Source organism: Nesoenas mayeri, assembly GCF_963082525.1.
Source record: "Nesoenas mayeri genome assembly, chromosome: 18".
Taxonomy (NCBI): domain Eukaryota; kingdom Metazoa; phylum Chordata; class Aves; order Columbiformes; family Columbidae; genus Nesoenas; species Nesoenas mayeri.
This window is the reverse complement of record NC_137566.1, coordinates 9,411,925-9,425,180: the sequence shown is the minus strand read 5'-3', so window position 1 is coordinate 9,425,180 and position 13,256 is coordinate 9,411,925. Positions and strand designations below refer to the sequence as shown.

The following is a 13,256-nucleotide window of genomic DNA, read 5'->3' as shown; positions in this document are numbered from 1 at the left end:
ACCCCTCTCCCCATGACCCCTTAGGGGCGTTTCCCCAGTGGGGGCTGCGGCTCCTTTAAGCGCGCAGCGCCGGTGGGCGGGGCCTCCCCGCCCTCTCGCGGCCACCGCCCCGCCCCGCCCGCGCCGGCGCTGCCGCCCGCGCGGCGCCTTTAAGGCCTGGCCTACGTGGCAGCAGCACCGAGCGGCCTGGCGCTCTCTCCCGCCCGCCCTTCCCGCGGCCGCCTGAGCCAGCGAGCCCGGGCCCCAGGCGCGCAGCAGCTGGCAGCACCTTCCCCGTCCCGCCGCCATGGGCCAGAACGACATCATGAGCACGGCAGAGGACTTCGCGGACCAGGTGGGTACCCGTCTCTCTGGCCGGGCGGCCTTTGTGCGCTGGGCCGCTCCCTCGGGCCGGTGTGAGGGGGCGCCCCGTGGGGAGGGGCGGTGAGGCCGCTGCCTTGAGGGGCCCAGTCAGGCCTGGCTGGGGTGGTGGGGCCTGTCCCTCCGGTGGGAATCCCCGTGAGGGCCGGGGGTCCGGCTCCCCGTCGGGGTCGGGCCGGGTCGCTGCGGGAGCGGGTGCTCCTGTCCCCGGGCAGATCTGCGGCTGCTCGGCCACCGGGGAGGCGAGTTCTCCCGGGAACGGGGCTTCTCCGTGGGGGTGAATAAATGGGAAGAGAGCAGGAGGCTGAGCTGCTCTGGTTTTCCTGTAAGCCGTCTAGGCTGTTAAATAGGGCAGGAAGGTGTAGGAAAGTGGGGTGGTGGTGTCAGGAAAGCCAAAAATCAAACTTCTGAGCCACGTCTGGAAACTCAGGCTTGGCAGCACCATAGTGCTGTGCTTAGATTTGGGGCAGAAGGAAAGCGGACAAGCTTCCCTTTGGTTGGACTTGATGATCTTAAAGGTCTTTTCTAAGCAAAATGACTCCAAGCTGATGTTGTCTTGTAATCCTTCTTGCGTTTATTTCAGTGGAGACCCTCACAGATTTCTCTGTTAAACAGAAGTTTGTGATCTCTTACTGTATGTGAGAGCAGGAATGTTTCCAGTGTAAGTAGTTGATCTGCTGGTGGTGGTGTTAGCAAGACCTTCACTGTCATGGTGATTCATCTAATTGAGAATAAGAGGTGGCATCCTATCATATTTAGCAAGTTCTGTGGAAAATCTGATTCTGCCTGGTTCTACAACTGTGATTATTGAAGCAGTGGGAATCGTGTGGTGCACGATACCAGGTCACAGCTCTGAGGGGACTGTGCTACTTCTGTGTCTTTAACTGAGTTTTACTGGGAAAACCTGTTCTGCCCTTCCTCTCCACCCCCAGATGGAAGACTCATTGTGGAGACAGAGCCTCTTATGGCGTGTGGAGCATTCAGTTTAAGGGGTGTCTGGATCATCTTTGTCATCATCTGTTTACCTTGTCCTCTCATTCCTTTTTTGAGGAGAAAGTGAACTATTGCTATAGTGTTCAAATCGCTCACCAAAATTTACAGCACTTGTCCTGACCTTTTTATAACACCTCTCTATTTATTCCTGTGTGACTATTTCTAGATGTCCTTACCACCCCTTTTTTCATACTACTGAAAGCTCTTTTGTTCAGCTAAAATGCAGTTTGCTTTCTCCTGAGATGAGTTTTAAATGGCACAACTTTATTTGTGCTGGGCCACATTCTGTTTAAAGATGAGTCTTTCATTTACCTGCAGAGTTTGGGGTGTTTGCATACACTTACCCATCAGATTGCAAAACCATTTTTATGGCTTTCCAAGTAACTCCATTGATAATTCTGGCTCCAAATAGCTGCCTTGTAGCTTAATCAGACACTTTCAGTACTGGGTGTGCTGCTAAAACTGTGTCACACCAGTGCAGGAGTGGAGGGATTTACTGAACAGTAACCTTTGATATATATTGTGAAGTTAACACTTGGTGTTATGAAAACTGTTAGTCTTGGATTTTAAAAAAAAGTACTTGGAACATTTGGACTGAAATTATGTTGAAACTCCCCTTGCTGGAGGCGGAAAAAGTGAAGCTGGACAATGGCTGTTTGGGAGCTGAAGGCATTTTCCTTTCTGACCTTGATTTCTCCACTCCCTGGACTAGTGTTCAAGACCTAAGTCTTCATTTTTGTAGCAAAGAAATAAGGATCTTGGTTCAGAATGATGCCCAACTACAGGCTGTAGGGCTTGGTTTTTTAAGCCACATAACATCAGCCCAATGTTATTCAATAATCTACATACTCAGAAGTTAAGACCTTCTTTTAGTGATTGTTAAAATATTACATTGCAGTCACCATGTACTGCTGACATTGTTGTACTGAAAATAGCTGTATCTGGGGCCTGTACTGATTGTTTAGGGATACGGAACTGGTTGTCTCTCCTCTGAAATCCCCATAAGAGGGAGCAGATCTTGTGCAACCTTCCCAGTGTCTGTAATAAACTTTAGGAATGTGGGTGCCTAGTATTTCTGCCATTCTGAAAAAAAATATGGACAAAAATGCAGGGAAACTATTGAGTCATTGTGTTATAGTGAAAGGACTATAAGGGAGAACCAGACTCTGGGGATTTTATTTAATTTCCCCAAATAAATGCTGATGCACGTTTTTCAGCTAATTCTAATGTCTTGGTATCCTATTTTGCAGAAAACAGAAAGGAAAGAGAACATTTCATTGTTAGTCTGTTGGTGGGGTTGTGTGTGTGTTTTAAATTTAAAAAACTGAATTTGGAAGTGTTCCCTGTAACTTAGTCATATCAGTGCACTGATCCTTTATCGTTAGAAGCCAAATAGCCTATTCTATTCTAGTTAGGCTAGAAAGAATCTTCCCATAAAAAGTGATAGCAAAATGCAATACATGACTAATAATTCCCATTTTAAAGATTTGATTAATAAACAGCCTTTTTGGAAAAGGGCATTGGCATAAAGTACGCTTTAGAAGACAAAATGAGAAATTCCCTGCGATTAAAAACCTGATTAAGATCTCTCTGACCCACTAGAACACTGTGAGCAATCTTCTCGCCTTTTGAAACAAGCAGGAAAGCCTCTGTTTCCAGTTTTTGTGACTTGTAGACATTGAATGAGCCCGTTGTGATTGGTGTTGCTCTCCTTGTGATTTTTAGGTGGAATCTCCTAAGTAGCTTTATACAGATTGGTGAAAAGAAGTGATTTTCTTTGTGCCGTAGGATTGAGCATCCTATTCCAGACAAGATCACTGGTGTCCCGGGCTGCTGGATGTCTCTGTCCTGCCAGAACAAAGCAATCCTTTAAACGAATACAAGCCAGATATCTGGAATACGCCGTTATCAGAAGCTCCAGGCTAATAATGCTGTGCAGCCCACAAGAAGGTTTTCTGTGTAGATTAGCAGGCTGCGGTTCATCACTGTGTTCATAACTTCCATGATGCAAAACCAGACACGTGTACACACAGAAAAAAAGGCTTCTGTGTTTGGACAGAATATACCTAGGTGACAGCAAACATTCCCAACTCCTAGCTGTGTATCGGTCTTAAAATACCTGTAATTATGCTGTGGTATAAACACTTCTGACAAAATGGACTGGATTTTTATCAGATTTGAAACTGTTTGAGGTGGGATATAGTTTAGAAAGCGTGGTAAGAGTCAAAACAGAATTGGTTTATTACTTCTCTGTGGGCAGGTGTCGCCTGGGTTTGAGTATTTCAACCCTCCTTTTGAAAAATGGGGTTTGAGCAGAGATTTGATACAGGGATCCCTGGATCTTCTTGTGCATCTTCGCTTGTTAAACTTAAGAGGAGCATTTAAATCTGTCTCTGCCTTTCTAATCCTGTTAGAGGGGGGAAGTGGCAACACAAAGCCCCTCTGGTTTACATTAGTAACTTGGCTGCCAACACAGAGCCAGCTGTTCTACTTTAAAATAGTTTTACTTCAGCATTTTGTTGTCTTTTCTCCCAGTGTTTTGCAGGGATGCAGTATGTGCTAAGTACAGCTGATGCAGAGCTCATAGCTGAATAAACCACCCAGTTACTTGATGTCATGAATTTAATGCTGCCCCCTCCATTAATCTCAGCAGTTTTGTTTTGGCTTATGTGTATTGTGCTTAGCGGAGTGTGTGTTTCGAGTCCTGTGTCTTAGTAGGACACGTTTATTAACTGCAGTACCACGTTTCACGTATGTGCTGCTTGTATCTGTGTGGATCACAAAGGAAATAGGAAGTGGTCTCAGGGTGCAGCATTTGAGCCACATGTTGCTTGTGATGTGTAGGGATAAGACCAGGGTGTCTGGCAGTGTTAGTTCAGTCCCTCTTCTAGACATCTCCTGTTTCTTGTAAGTTACTCTGTTAGTTAAATTAGGTGATTCATGCTCTAATCCTCTAATCACAAAATCACTTCATGTCTGTTACATTCTCGTGGTTATCATGTAACTGTGTTCTTCCTTTCTCTTTGGATCTAGTTGTTCCTTTGGCTTGGATTTTTGTTCATACAGTCTGTTTCTGAAGGTTTTTTACTTCCAGCTTGCTATGTACAGGGGTTTCAGCTTGTTTGTGGTTGACTAAATGCAGCTCCATGCGTTACGGATGTCCGAAGATGTGTGTCGTGATAAGGTTGCTTAGCACTGCAGCTGCCTTTGGCTTTGGTCTCTCTGACTTGTTGTAAGCTGATTGGATGTGCACACTCATGTTCAATAGGTAGCATTAAATTCCCTCTATATGCTGGGAGAACAGGTAGAAGTGAGATGACTTCTTGGCTCCTTCAGCTGGACTGTCAGCAGCTGTTTGATTTTGGGTAAGGGGAAGAAGAGATGAGCTCACACGACCCATTTCAGAACAACAAAGATGAGGCCTGGGGGCAGATCTGTCATGTTTGCTTCTTTTTCCAGCCTTTCCACAGCCATGTTTTTTTCCTTTTCCTGCAGATGCCCAGCACTTGTCCTCTTTCATTTCCTTCTAGACCAAAGCTGCCTGTTCTGCATCTTGACAAGGCAGAATTAATTACAAAATACTTCTGGCTTTGTACTATTTTCAAAACATCCTTAATATTAGTCCTCAAAAGGTTTGGCCAAACACACAGTGAAATCCAGGAGAGAAGGAAGCGGTAAACCAAGATGTGTGTCTCAGTGACAAAGATCACAACATTTCTTCTGACTCATTCATCCAACTGGCTTAAAAAAGCCTGAAGTGGCAGCCCCGAGTCAGAGTACAGCTGCACTTCAAATGCACTTGATTAGCTTGAATCTTGACCCTTAGACTCTATGCATGCAGTACAACTAGTGTAGTTTGTTCCGATATTAACTGTTTAATTAACTGTTAAGTGGGTTTACTGGATTTTTTTTCTTGTGGCAATGTTCAGTTAGACAGCAAGCAAGGCTTGTCATTAGCATGGGATTTGGAGCAGCCTTTACTATTTACTAATCACTGTGGCGAGAATAAACTTTCAGGAATGGCTTTAGTCTCTCCGCACTCCCATTTACACTGAGAGCATGCAACACTGCCAGAACTTGGAAAGAAAATATTCTGCCCAAAAAGAAGCCGTATTGTCTAACCTCAAGTCAATGTAAATACCAGATTATAAAAGAAAAGGGTTGTGTGCCTTTTCTGTGGGTCCCCCCACCCCTTTCATGCTGGAAATATGCTAATATTGCATAAACTGGGTGAATCAATGAGCCTTACAGCACTTGGGCTTTGTGTGGGATAGTGGGGGTTTAAGTGGCTCCTCTGAGTTCTAACACGGGATCTGGCAGTTCTGCATGAAGGGCATTTACTGTCACAAGTAGCAGCATGTCCAAACTGCTCCTGTCACCTGAAGGTGGAAACCTGCTGGATAATCCTGTACTTAGTTTTAGATTATATTTATTTCTTACCAGCTTGCACTTGCTCAAACAGCAACATACAGTGACTCCAAATGTCTTTTTAGAGACCTGGCTAAGCTGAACCTGTGCGTGAAAGGGGCCAGCCAGGTGCCAGGGTGACAAAGCAGATCCTAGGGAAGTCTCCATTAAGTAATAATCAGTGCTGTTCAAGGAACTGAGTGACAGTTAATGCCTCTGGGTTATGACAAGCATTTAAGTTTTCCTGTGCACCTCAATCTGGTCTACATGCTGTTTGGCAATTCTGTATTTCTTCCTTTATAATTATTGTGATTGTAGAGCAAACTAACCAGTGGGTTTGGAGGATGAAGGGGTATATGGGACCAGACACATCTTGCATTCCCAAGAGCTAAGGCTCCGCATCTGTTGCATGATGATGTAATTTCCTTTTAACTACTGCACAGAATTGTATATAAAAATAACATCCTCTGCAGAAAGAAAATAGGCATTTATAATGGAAGTAGAAACTCTGTACTTGCATAGAGGGTGCAAAGTCATGCAACAGCCAGGCTGCTCTAAAATTCTGTTACACAAGTACAGTTGCTTTGCACTGTTGGTTTTCTGAGCTGTTAGAGGGAACTAGCTTGGCACAAATCTTATTTATGTTTTTTAATTTGTACAGAATTAATCTCCTGTCAGCCTGACTCCCTGAATTGGTTTGTTACATGGTGTTGAGTGCCTGAGCGTGTGGGTGGGAGCAAAACTGCCCTTTCAGCTCCTGGCTATCTGATAGTTGAGCTGTAACATGAAACCCCGAGATAGACAAACTAAACCCAAGGTCAGCCTTCATCTAGTAAGAGCTCCATCAAAACGCAGTTCTTACACAGAGGGGTGCTCCTGGATTCTGCTTTTCTCTGTCCATATCCAAAATGTTATTTGGGTGCAGCACGACAACAGGTTTCCCTTGCCGCTCCTAAATGTTCTCACACTGGAGTGGAGAAGATTTTCATTAGATCCAAATCCCAAGTCAGTGTTTCTCTCCCAATGTTGATGACCCTGTGTGCATGAGAACTGCTGACTTCAGTCTGCAGGGTGTGCGGATCTGTTATACCGTGAATATCGCCTTCCGTTCCTCCCGTCCCTGCTAACGATGCTGTCTGCCCGCAGTTCCTGCGGGTGACGAAGCAATACCTCCCGCATGTGGCCCGCCTGTGCCTCATCAGCACCTTCCTGGAGGATGGCATCCGCATGTGGTTCCAGTGGAGCGAACAGAGGGATTACATTGACGGCACGTGGAACTGTGGCTATTTCCTGGCCTCCATCTTTGTGTTCATAAATCTCTTCGGACAGCTGAGTAAGTGGCTCTAAGGCCGTTAAGGTGGACGCCAGAGCGCTCCAGTGTTTTCCACCCTGGCTCATGTAAGCACGGGATGCCTCACTGATTTCTTAATAGCCATTGACATCTTAGAACGGATAGTACTACGTGGGCTGAATGAAAAGAACTCTAAATTGATCCACTTCAGCCTTTCCTGGAAGTAGTGTTAGAGAATTTCTGGGGACACACTACCTCTGAGTTTGAGATGCCAAGAATCCATTAGAACAGTCTGTTTTCAGTTCTGTATATACCTCTATAAACACCTACCACACCCCCTGAATTCTCTAAATGAAATACTCATGTTTTCTTAAACTGGGCAGTGTTAAGACTTTCCCAGCCTGCTGATTTTATGGTTATTGATCTCAATGGCAAAGCCTTATCCTGCAGTTGATACACTGAAGCCTGAGGGAGGTGCTTGTGTCAGATTTTCAAAGCCCAGTAATTACAATAAGCCCAGAAGCAGAGCTGCTGTATGTGTGCTAGGTGGACTTAGGCTATTGGAAATGGAGAGAAGTAAAATTCTTTTCTGTTTCTGTTATGTCCCTGATCTACTGTTCTTGATTGCTCTGCCAATTTCTTGTCTTGTGCCTGGGTTTTAGATCTTTTTACCCTCATTTTTGTGTACAGTGTTGTCCTAATGTATTACAGTTACCAGTCCTCATGTGGAAGTGGCAAACGCTGTTAGTGCTTTGAGACAGGAAACTTGAGGAAGGATATAAAACAAAAACTCTGTAGGAAAAGGAGTGCAGCATGTCTCCCCTAACAGTTATCTCATTAAAAGTTTCTTTTGAGCTTCTTTTAGTGCTTGAACACAGAGAGCTGCTGTGCAGTGCTGTGTGTTGGGGGCTGCATTCAGCATGTGCTTACCCTTTGTAAAACAAAAGATACTTCTGGGGTTATAAAATATTTTAAAATACAGTAAAACTTCCTGGTTTTCAAACCTATTTGTGCCAATGTGCCATTAAAATTTCCTGCCTGATGTTTTCCATGGCACAGTTGAAAGAAATTGGAGTCTGCTTAGATCAAAATGAGTTGGTGTTCTGCAGCATCTCTTCCTGTGCAAGCCCCAAGTGTAACTGTCTTCAATTTCCCCAACTCAGGTGGCTGTATCCTGGTGCTGAGTAGGAACTTTGTGCAGTATGCCTGCTTTGGACTGTTTGGAATTATAGCATTACAGGTAGGAGGCTTAAATCTTCAGCCTTTCTAAATCATATCTTTCAAATCTTCTCTCTCAGCCCCAGTGCTACCGACATAGTTAAATACAGCTCACAACCCTGGAATTTTTCTCCAGCCTGGCCTAGTGCCAGTCCTCAATGGCATTGAACTATTTTGCTGCTTCTGTTCTTCTGCTGTGCCCAATAGATCCTTGGCTGTAATTGCAATTAGTCAGCTGGAGACATTGATTCAATTCTTGACCTTGACCAATTTAACAGAAGTAACTTGCAATTTACCTGTGTGTCAGTAAAGTGCCAAATGTGGAACTTGCAGTTGCTTTTGCCTTCAGCACACACTCGTATGAAGGGCTGTCTCCATCACCGAGGATCCTTCCTGTTCCAAACCGATAAGTTTTTGTGAGGGCTAAAGCACAAATGAAATTCTGGCTTCTGCTCCCTGTTTTACAATGACTCACTGGGCCACACTGATATTACCTAGTTTCCTTTGGTATAATATATAATTGAACTCTGCAATGGATAGTACAGGCTTGAGATTAACATAAATCCAGAACTTCAGTGTAATTTATATGGTGTTTCAACCTGTTTTCTTCTTTGCCTAGACTATTGCATACAGCATTCTATGGGACCTGAAGTTCTTGATGAGGTATGTCTACTTCTTGAAGTTCTTTTTATCAAACCAGAATGAAAACTGTTGTGTCACTGTCACTCACTGACAGAGGAAATTATCTTTGTATGTAGTATTTACCAGGAAGATTTTACAAATGATGCATTTACATTAAACAAGAAATGACAGCACTTAAAAAAATCAGTGCAGTCTGTGTTAAACCATAGACAGCAGGCTCAATACCATAGAAGGGAAAAACTAACCCTAACCCACTAGGATCTAAGTGCTTTTGCTACCAACCTCCTTGCTGAGAGCTCACAAACAACTCTCTAGACTGGATCTGTGAGCTGCCATTATTTCCTAAATGGCTAAAATAGCCACTGTGCTTATGCATGACTGAAACTGTTTTCTGAGAAAACAAAAGCATGTAGATCTTAGAGTGGTTTCTGGGATTTTTAAACCTCTAATACCTTCTGTAAGTAGACGACAGGGTTCTTAAACACGAGCTTTCTTGCCAAATCCCAAGTGATGGCTGGCTGTTACCTTTTCACCCCTCTTCTCTGAGGAGAGGGCAGGGGGCAGCACAAGAACTATACTCTGGGCTTACTACAACCCTGTAAATGTGTAACTTCTTTTAGCAGTACTGCTGTTCTGTTTTCTCAAAGCAACCTCTGAACTACTTTGGCGTATATGGCTAAATCTGAGGTACAGAATAACTTCAACACAACTAAATTTGTGCTGTAACAGACGCTGAGCAATCTGTGCTGGAGCTGTGGGTGCTGGACTGCTCTTGCAGGTTGTGTGTGTCTACACAGGCTTGTGTAAATCATTTTTGTGCACAGTGCTGCTGTTTCAGCTGTGAAAGTAATGCAGACACACATCACGAGGTGCAAAGTTGGTCACTCCTGCATGCAGATTCTGAGTTGATCCAGTGAGAAAATATTTTCAATCTATAGATCAGTGCAAACTATAATAAACCGCTTTTTCTCTGCGTTTCTGTAGGAACCTTGCCCTTGGGGGAGGCTTGCTGCTGCTTTTGGCTGAGTCGCGCTCAGAAGGAAAGAGCATGTTTGCTGGTGTCCCTACCATGCGGGAAAGCTCTCCTAAGCAGTATATGCAGCTGGGTGGCCGGGTGCTGCTGGTCCTCATGTTCATGACACTGCTACATTTTGATATGAACTTCTTTTCTGTAAGTACCTGAGTATAAAAGTATGAGTTAAGAAACTGGAGTATAGCACCAACTCCCAGACTGGCTGCAGGACTTAATGCTTATCATGTCAGTCTGTTTTCTACTAGAACTAATATTTAGAAAAGTGATTTAGTAATCTGTGCTACAGTAACTTGTTCTGCTGAACTTATCTGTGCTCTGTTCTGGTGTTTGTGTTATCTATATTAAGACCTGTGGCTTTTTCCCTTGCAGATTCTGCAGAACATAGTGGGCACGGCCTTGATTATCTTGGTGGCAATTGGCTTCAAGACTAAGCTGGCTGCCTTGACTCTCGTCATCTGGCTGTTTGGCATCAACATCTACTTCAATGCCTTCTGGACCGTCCCAGCCTACAAGCCCATGCACGACTTCCTCAAATACGATTTCTTCCAGACCATGTCTGTAATCGGAGGGCTTCTCCTCGTCGTTGCACTGGGCCCCGGTGGAGTCTCCATGGATGAGAAGAAAAAAGAGTGGTAACAGGAATAGCAACACTTCTTGGGACATAACATGTTAAGTCCAGAACTGATTCTCTATGGATTCAACAGAAACTGCCAGCATTTTACACGTACATGCCCCCTTCCTATTAAAGGCACAGATGTCTTGAATTTGATTTACAGTGGCACCAGTAATATAATAGATAAAAAGTCCTGTTTCTTCAAGGAATGTTGCCTAGGCTTATTCTAACTTCCTAGATTTGGAACTAACCCAAGGAACCTGCATTTTGCTGATGCTTCAGTGAGTTGCAGTAGAACTGTTGCTGTCTTTAATGTCAGCAATGTTTTAAAATTGGAAGTACTGTGAGCAGATACAGCTGTATGATTCAGTGTGCTGTTGGGTTCTAGCTATAACTGAAAAAGTGGATCCCCCTTTCTCACCTTCATCAAAACTGTCTTGTGCATAAGGAGTTCCATTGCTGGTTATAGCATTGCTTATCAAGGTGGAAAGTGGCATAAAAAAATCACTGTTATTTTGCTGCTCAGAGGCCTGTAACCCCATTTTGTTTAATGAGGGGAGGTCTTTCCTGCCCCCAACTAGATGGCAAAAAGAAAACCCTGAAAGTAGTTGTAACCCCCTCTAGGTAAGAAAAGGGAGAAGGTTTTTGGACATGTCCCAGTTCTGCTTTTGAGGGGAACAAGGGAGAATCCTGTATTGCTAATCAGATTTCAAGAAGGAAGAGGGGAAGATATTCCTGAAGAGACAATGTTAGATTCTGTGCCAAAGGAACTCTTTATTCAGCATTCTTTCCCCAAAGTTGCCCCTCCTGAATTTCCAAGAAGGGAGCCAAGTTGTCCTGCAGGTTCCATAAGAAAAGCTCCTTTCTGTTGTTAACCAACTTTCAGATGTATATGCCCCAAATACATATCTGAATTCTAGGTTATTGGTGAAAGTGTCTTCAGAATCACAGAACCCCCCTTTGCACTCAGTACATGCAAGATGAGAGCAGTTGATCATCTGATCTGTAGTCCTTGCTTCTTATTGTCCCTTCAGTCAGCCTCTCAGAGTCCCAGTTGGCTGAACAGTGGATGAATGGGGGTGCTGGACCCTCCAGTACAGCCCCTTCCCTCTGCTGTCTCAGACCACACCTGAGATGTGTAGGGAGGAAAGGTGGAATTTGGCTGTGCTGCCATAGCCCCAGTTCTCAACCCTCTGTGTTAACGGTTATATCAAGTGCAAAGCACAGCGCATAAGCAGCCAGGAATGTAAACTGTGCGTTCAAACTCCTCAGCGTGATGGTGAGGAGAGAGGAAGGCCCCGTTTTCAACTCTCAGTGCCATGACCTCTGTGCCATGAACATGCTTAGTGCTGCTCAGAGGAGGTGTTTTGTCCTCTTAGTAAACTAGGTGAACCTGTTTCATGAGGTGATAAAGAAAGCATGAGCCCTACCAACTTGCTAAGATCATGTTGATTCCTTGCACTGTTGTCTCCCTTGAGAAAGCTGCTCAGCTGTTTGTTGGAGGAGCGATTGAACTGAACGTCTCCAGCAGGAGCTGTTTACCACGGTCTCCTGGTAAGGACATTAACCTGGACGGTTCAGCTTAGCGGTTGCATTTTAAGAGAGAAAACAAGGCTTGAAGAACTGATGACAAATAGAAGAGCACTGTTGACTGTTAAACGAGTGATTTTTGCCATCTTAAGGGTAAAATAGCTTATGGAATAGCAGGATGTGCTGCTGCTGAAGGAAACAATGTGTGGGGGTAGATGGGAGGGGAAGCCAGCATTGAAGTTCAGGTCACACGTGGCTTTTAAATAGGTTTTGCAAGGGAAGTTTTCAGCTCAAGGGTTCATTGTGCCTGTCTCTTCATAGCAAGACTGGTCCTTTCAGTTACAGGTATGGGGAACAGGACACATTTTCTCACTTTCACTGCAGGTACTAGAATGGTTTTAGGCTACGTCAAAGCAGCCGTTCTCAGATATCCTCACTGTTGTTGATCATAGTATTTATAAATGGAATGATGAAACAACTCTTGTAAGTAGCTCTTAAGTTGGCTTTTTCAACTTGTGTCCTAAGGAGCTGGATGGTGGACTAGTCTGAAATATTGACCAGATTCCTCTGTGAAAATCGAGTCCCCTTTCCAAGAAAAGACCCCAGAAAAGGAACAGATACTGTCCCTTGCAGCAGAAATATTTTGGTCCTAAAGGGGCACAGTTAGCTGGAGGGCATTATAAGGTATTTCTAGGCAGCGCAATATGCAGACTTAGTAACTGTGAGTCCTGATGCAAAAGATTCTGGTTTCCTATGTACACTGCTGTATTCATACATCTCCCAAAAATACAGTGACCTCTCCCCGGGGCTGAGAAGCTCTCACAAGCAGGATGTCAGCTATCAATTGGCTCGGCAAAGTGTTCTGGAATTCATTCTGAATATATTTTTGCTTTCTATGTGGAAAAAAAAAAAAAAAGTATAAATTCTCATTTTATGCTGTATTTTGTACCTTAGTTGTGTTTGAAAATGTTTTGATTTTTGGAAACAATCAAAATAAAACAATGGCATCTTTGTATCCACTTGGCGGGTGTGACTGGTGACACTCCACAGCCATGCTGGTCAGTGGTGGCTTTCTCTCCTACTGCCAACACTCTTCCTATAAAGAGGTCAAGCACTGGGCCACCTGTATGTGGCTGCTGCAGTTGTCATCCTTCCCTGGGGGCTGTTAA

At 44.3% G+C, this 13,256-nt stretch overlaps 1 protein-coding gene across 1 annotated transcript; it reads left to right on the top strand.

Moving 5' to 3' along the window:
* The first annotated feature begins 170 nt into the window (after positions 1-170).
* SURF4 (surfeit 4) lies at positions 171-13,202 on the top strand. The gene is made up of 6 exons (XM_080356204.1): positions 171-334; positions 6,907-7,093; positions 8,215-8,291; positions 8,889-8,932; positions 9,896-10,082; positions 10,314-13,202. The coding sequence occupies exons 1-6, from the start codon at positions 287-289 to the stop codon at positions 10,578-10,580; spliced, it is 810 nt and encodes a 269-aa protein (XP_080212330.1). The 5' UTR covers positions 171-286; the 3' UTR covers positions 10,581-13,202.
* The last annotated feature ends 54 nt before the right edge of the window (positions 13,203-13,256 follow it).

What these genes read in the sequence shown, in the direction of transcription:
- SURF4 (XM_080356204.1), top strand. Translation starts at nt 287, where the DNA reads ATGGGCCAGAACGACATCATGAGCACGGCAGAGGACTTCGCGGACCAG. An exon ending in AAATCTCTTCGGACAGCTGA is followed by an intron (nt 7,094 to 8,214) that starts GTAAGTGGCTCT and finishes TCCCCAACTCAG; the next exon opens with GTGGCTGTATCCTGGTGCTG. An exon ending in GACCTGAAGTTCTTGATGAG is followed by an intron (nt 8,933 to 9,895) that starts GTATGTCTACTT and finishes GCGTTTCTGTAG; the next exon opens with GAACCTTGCCCTTGGGGGAG.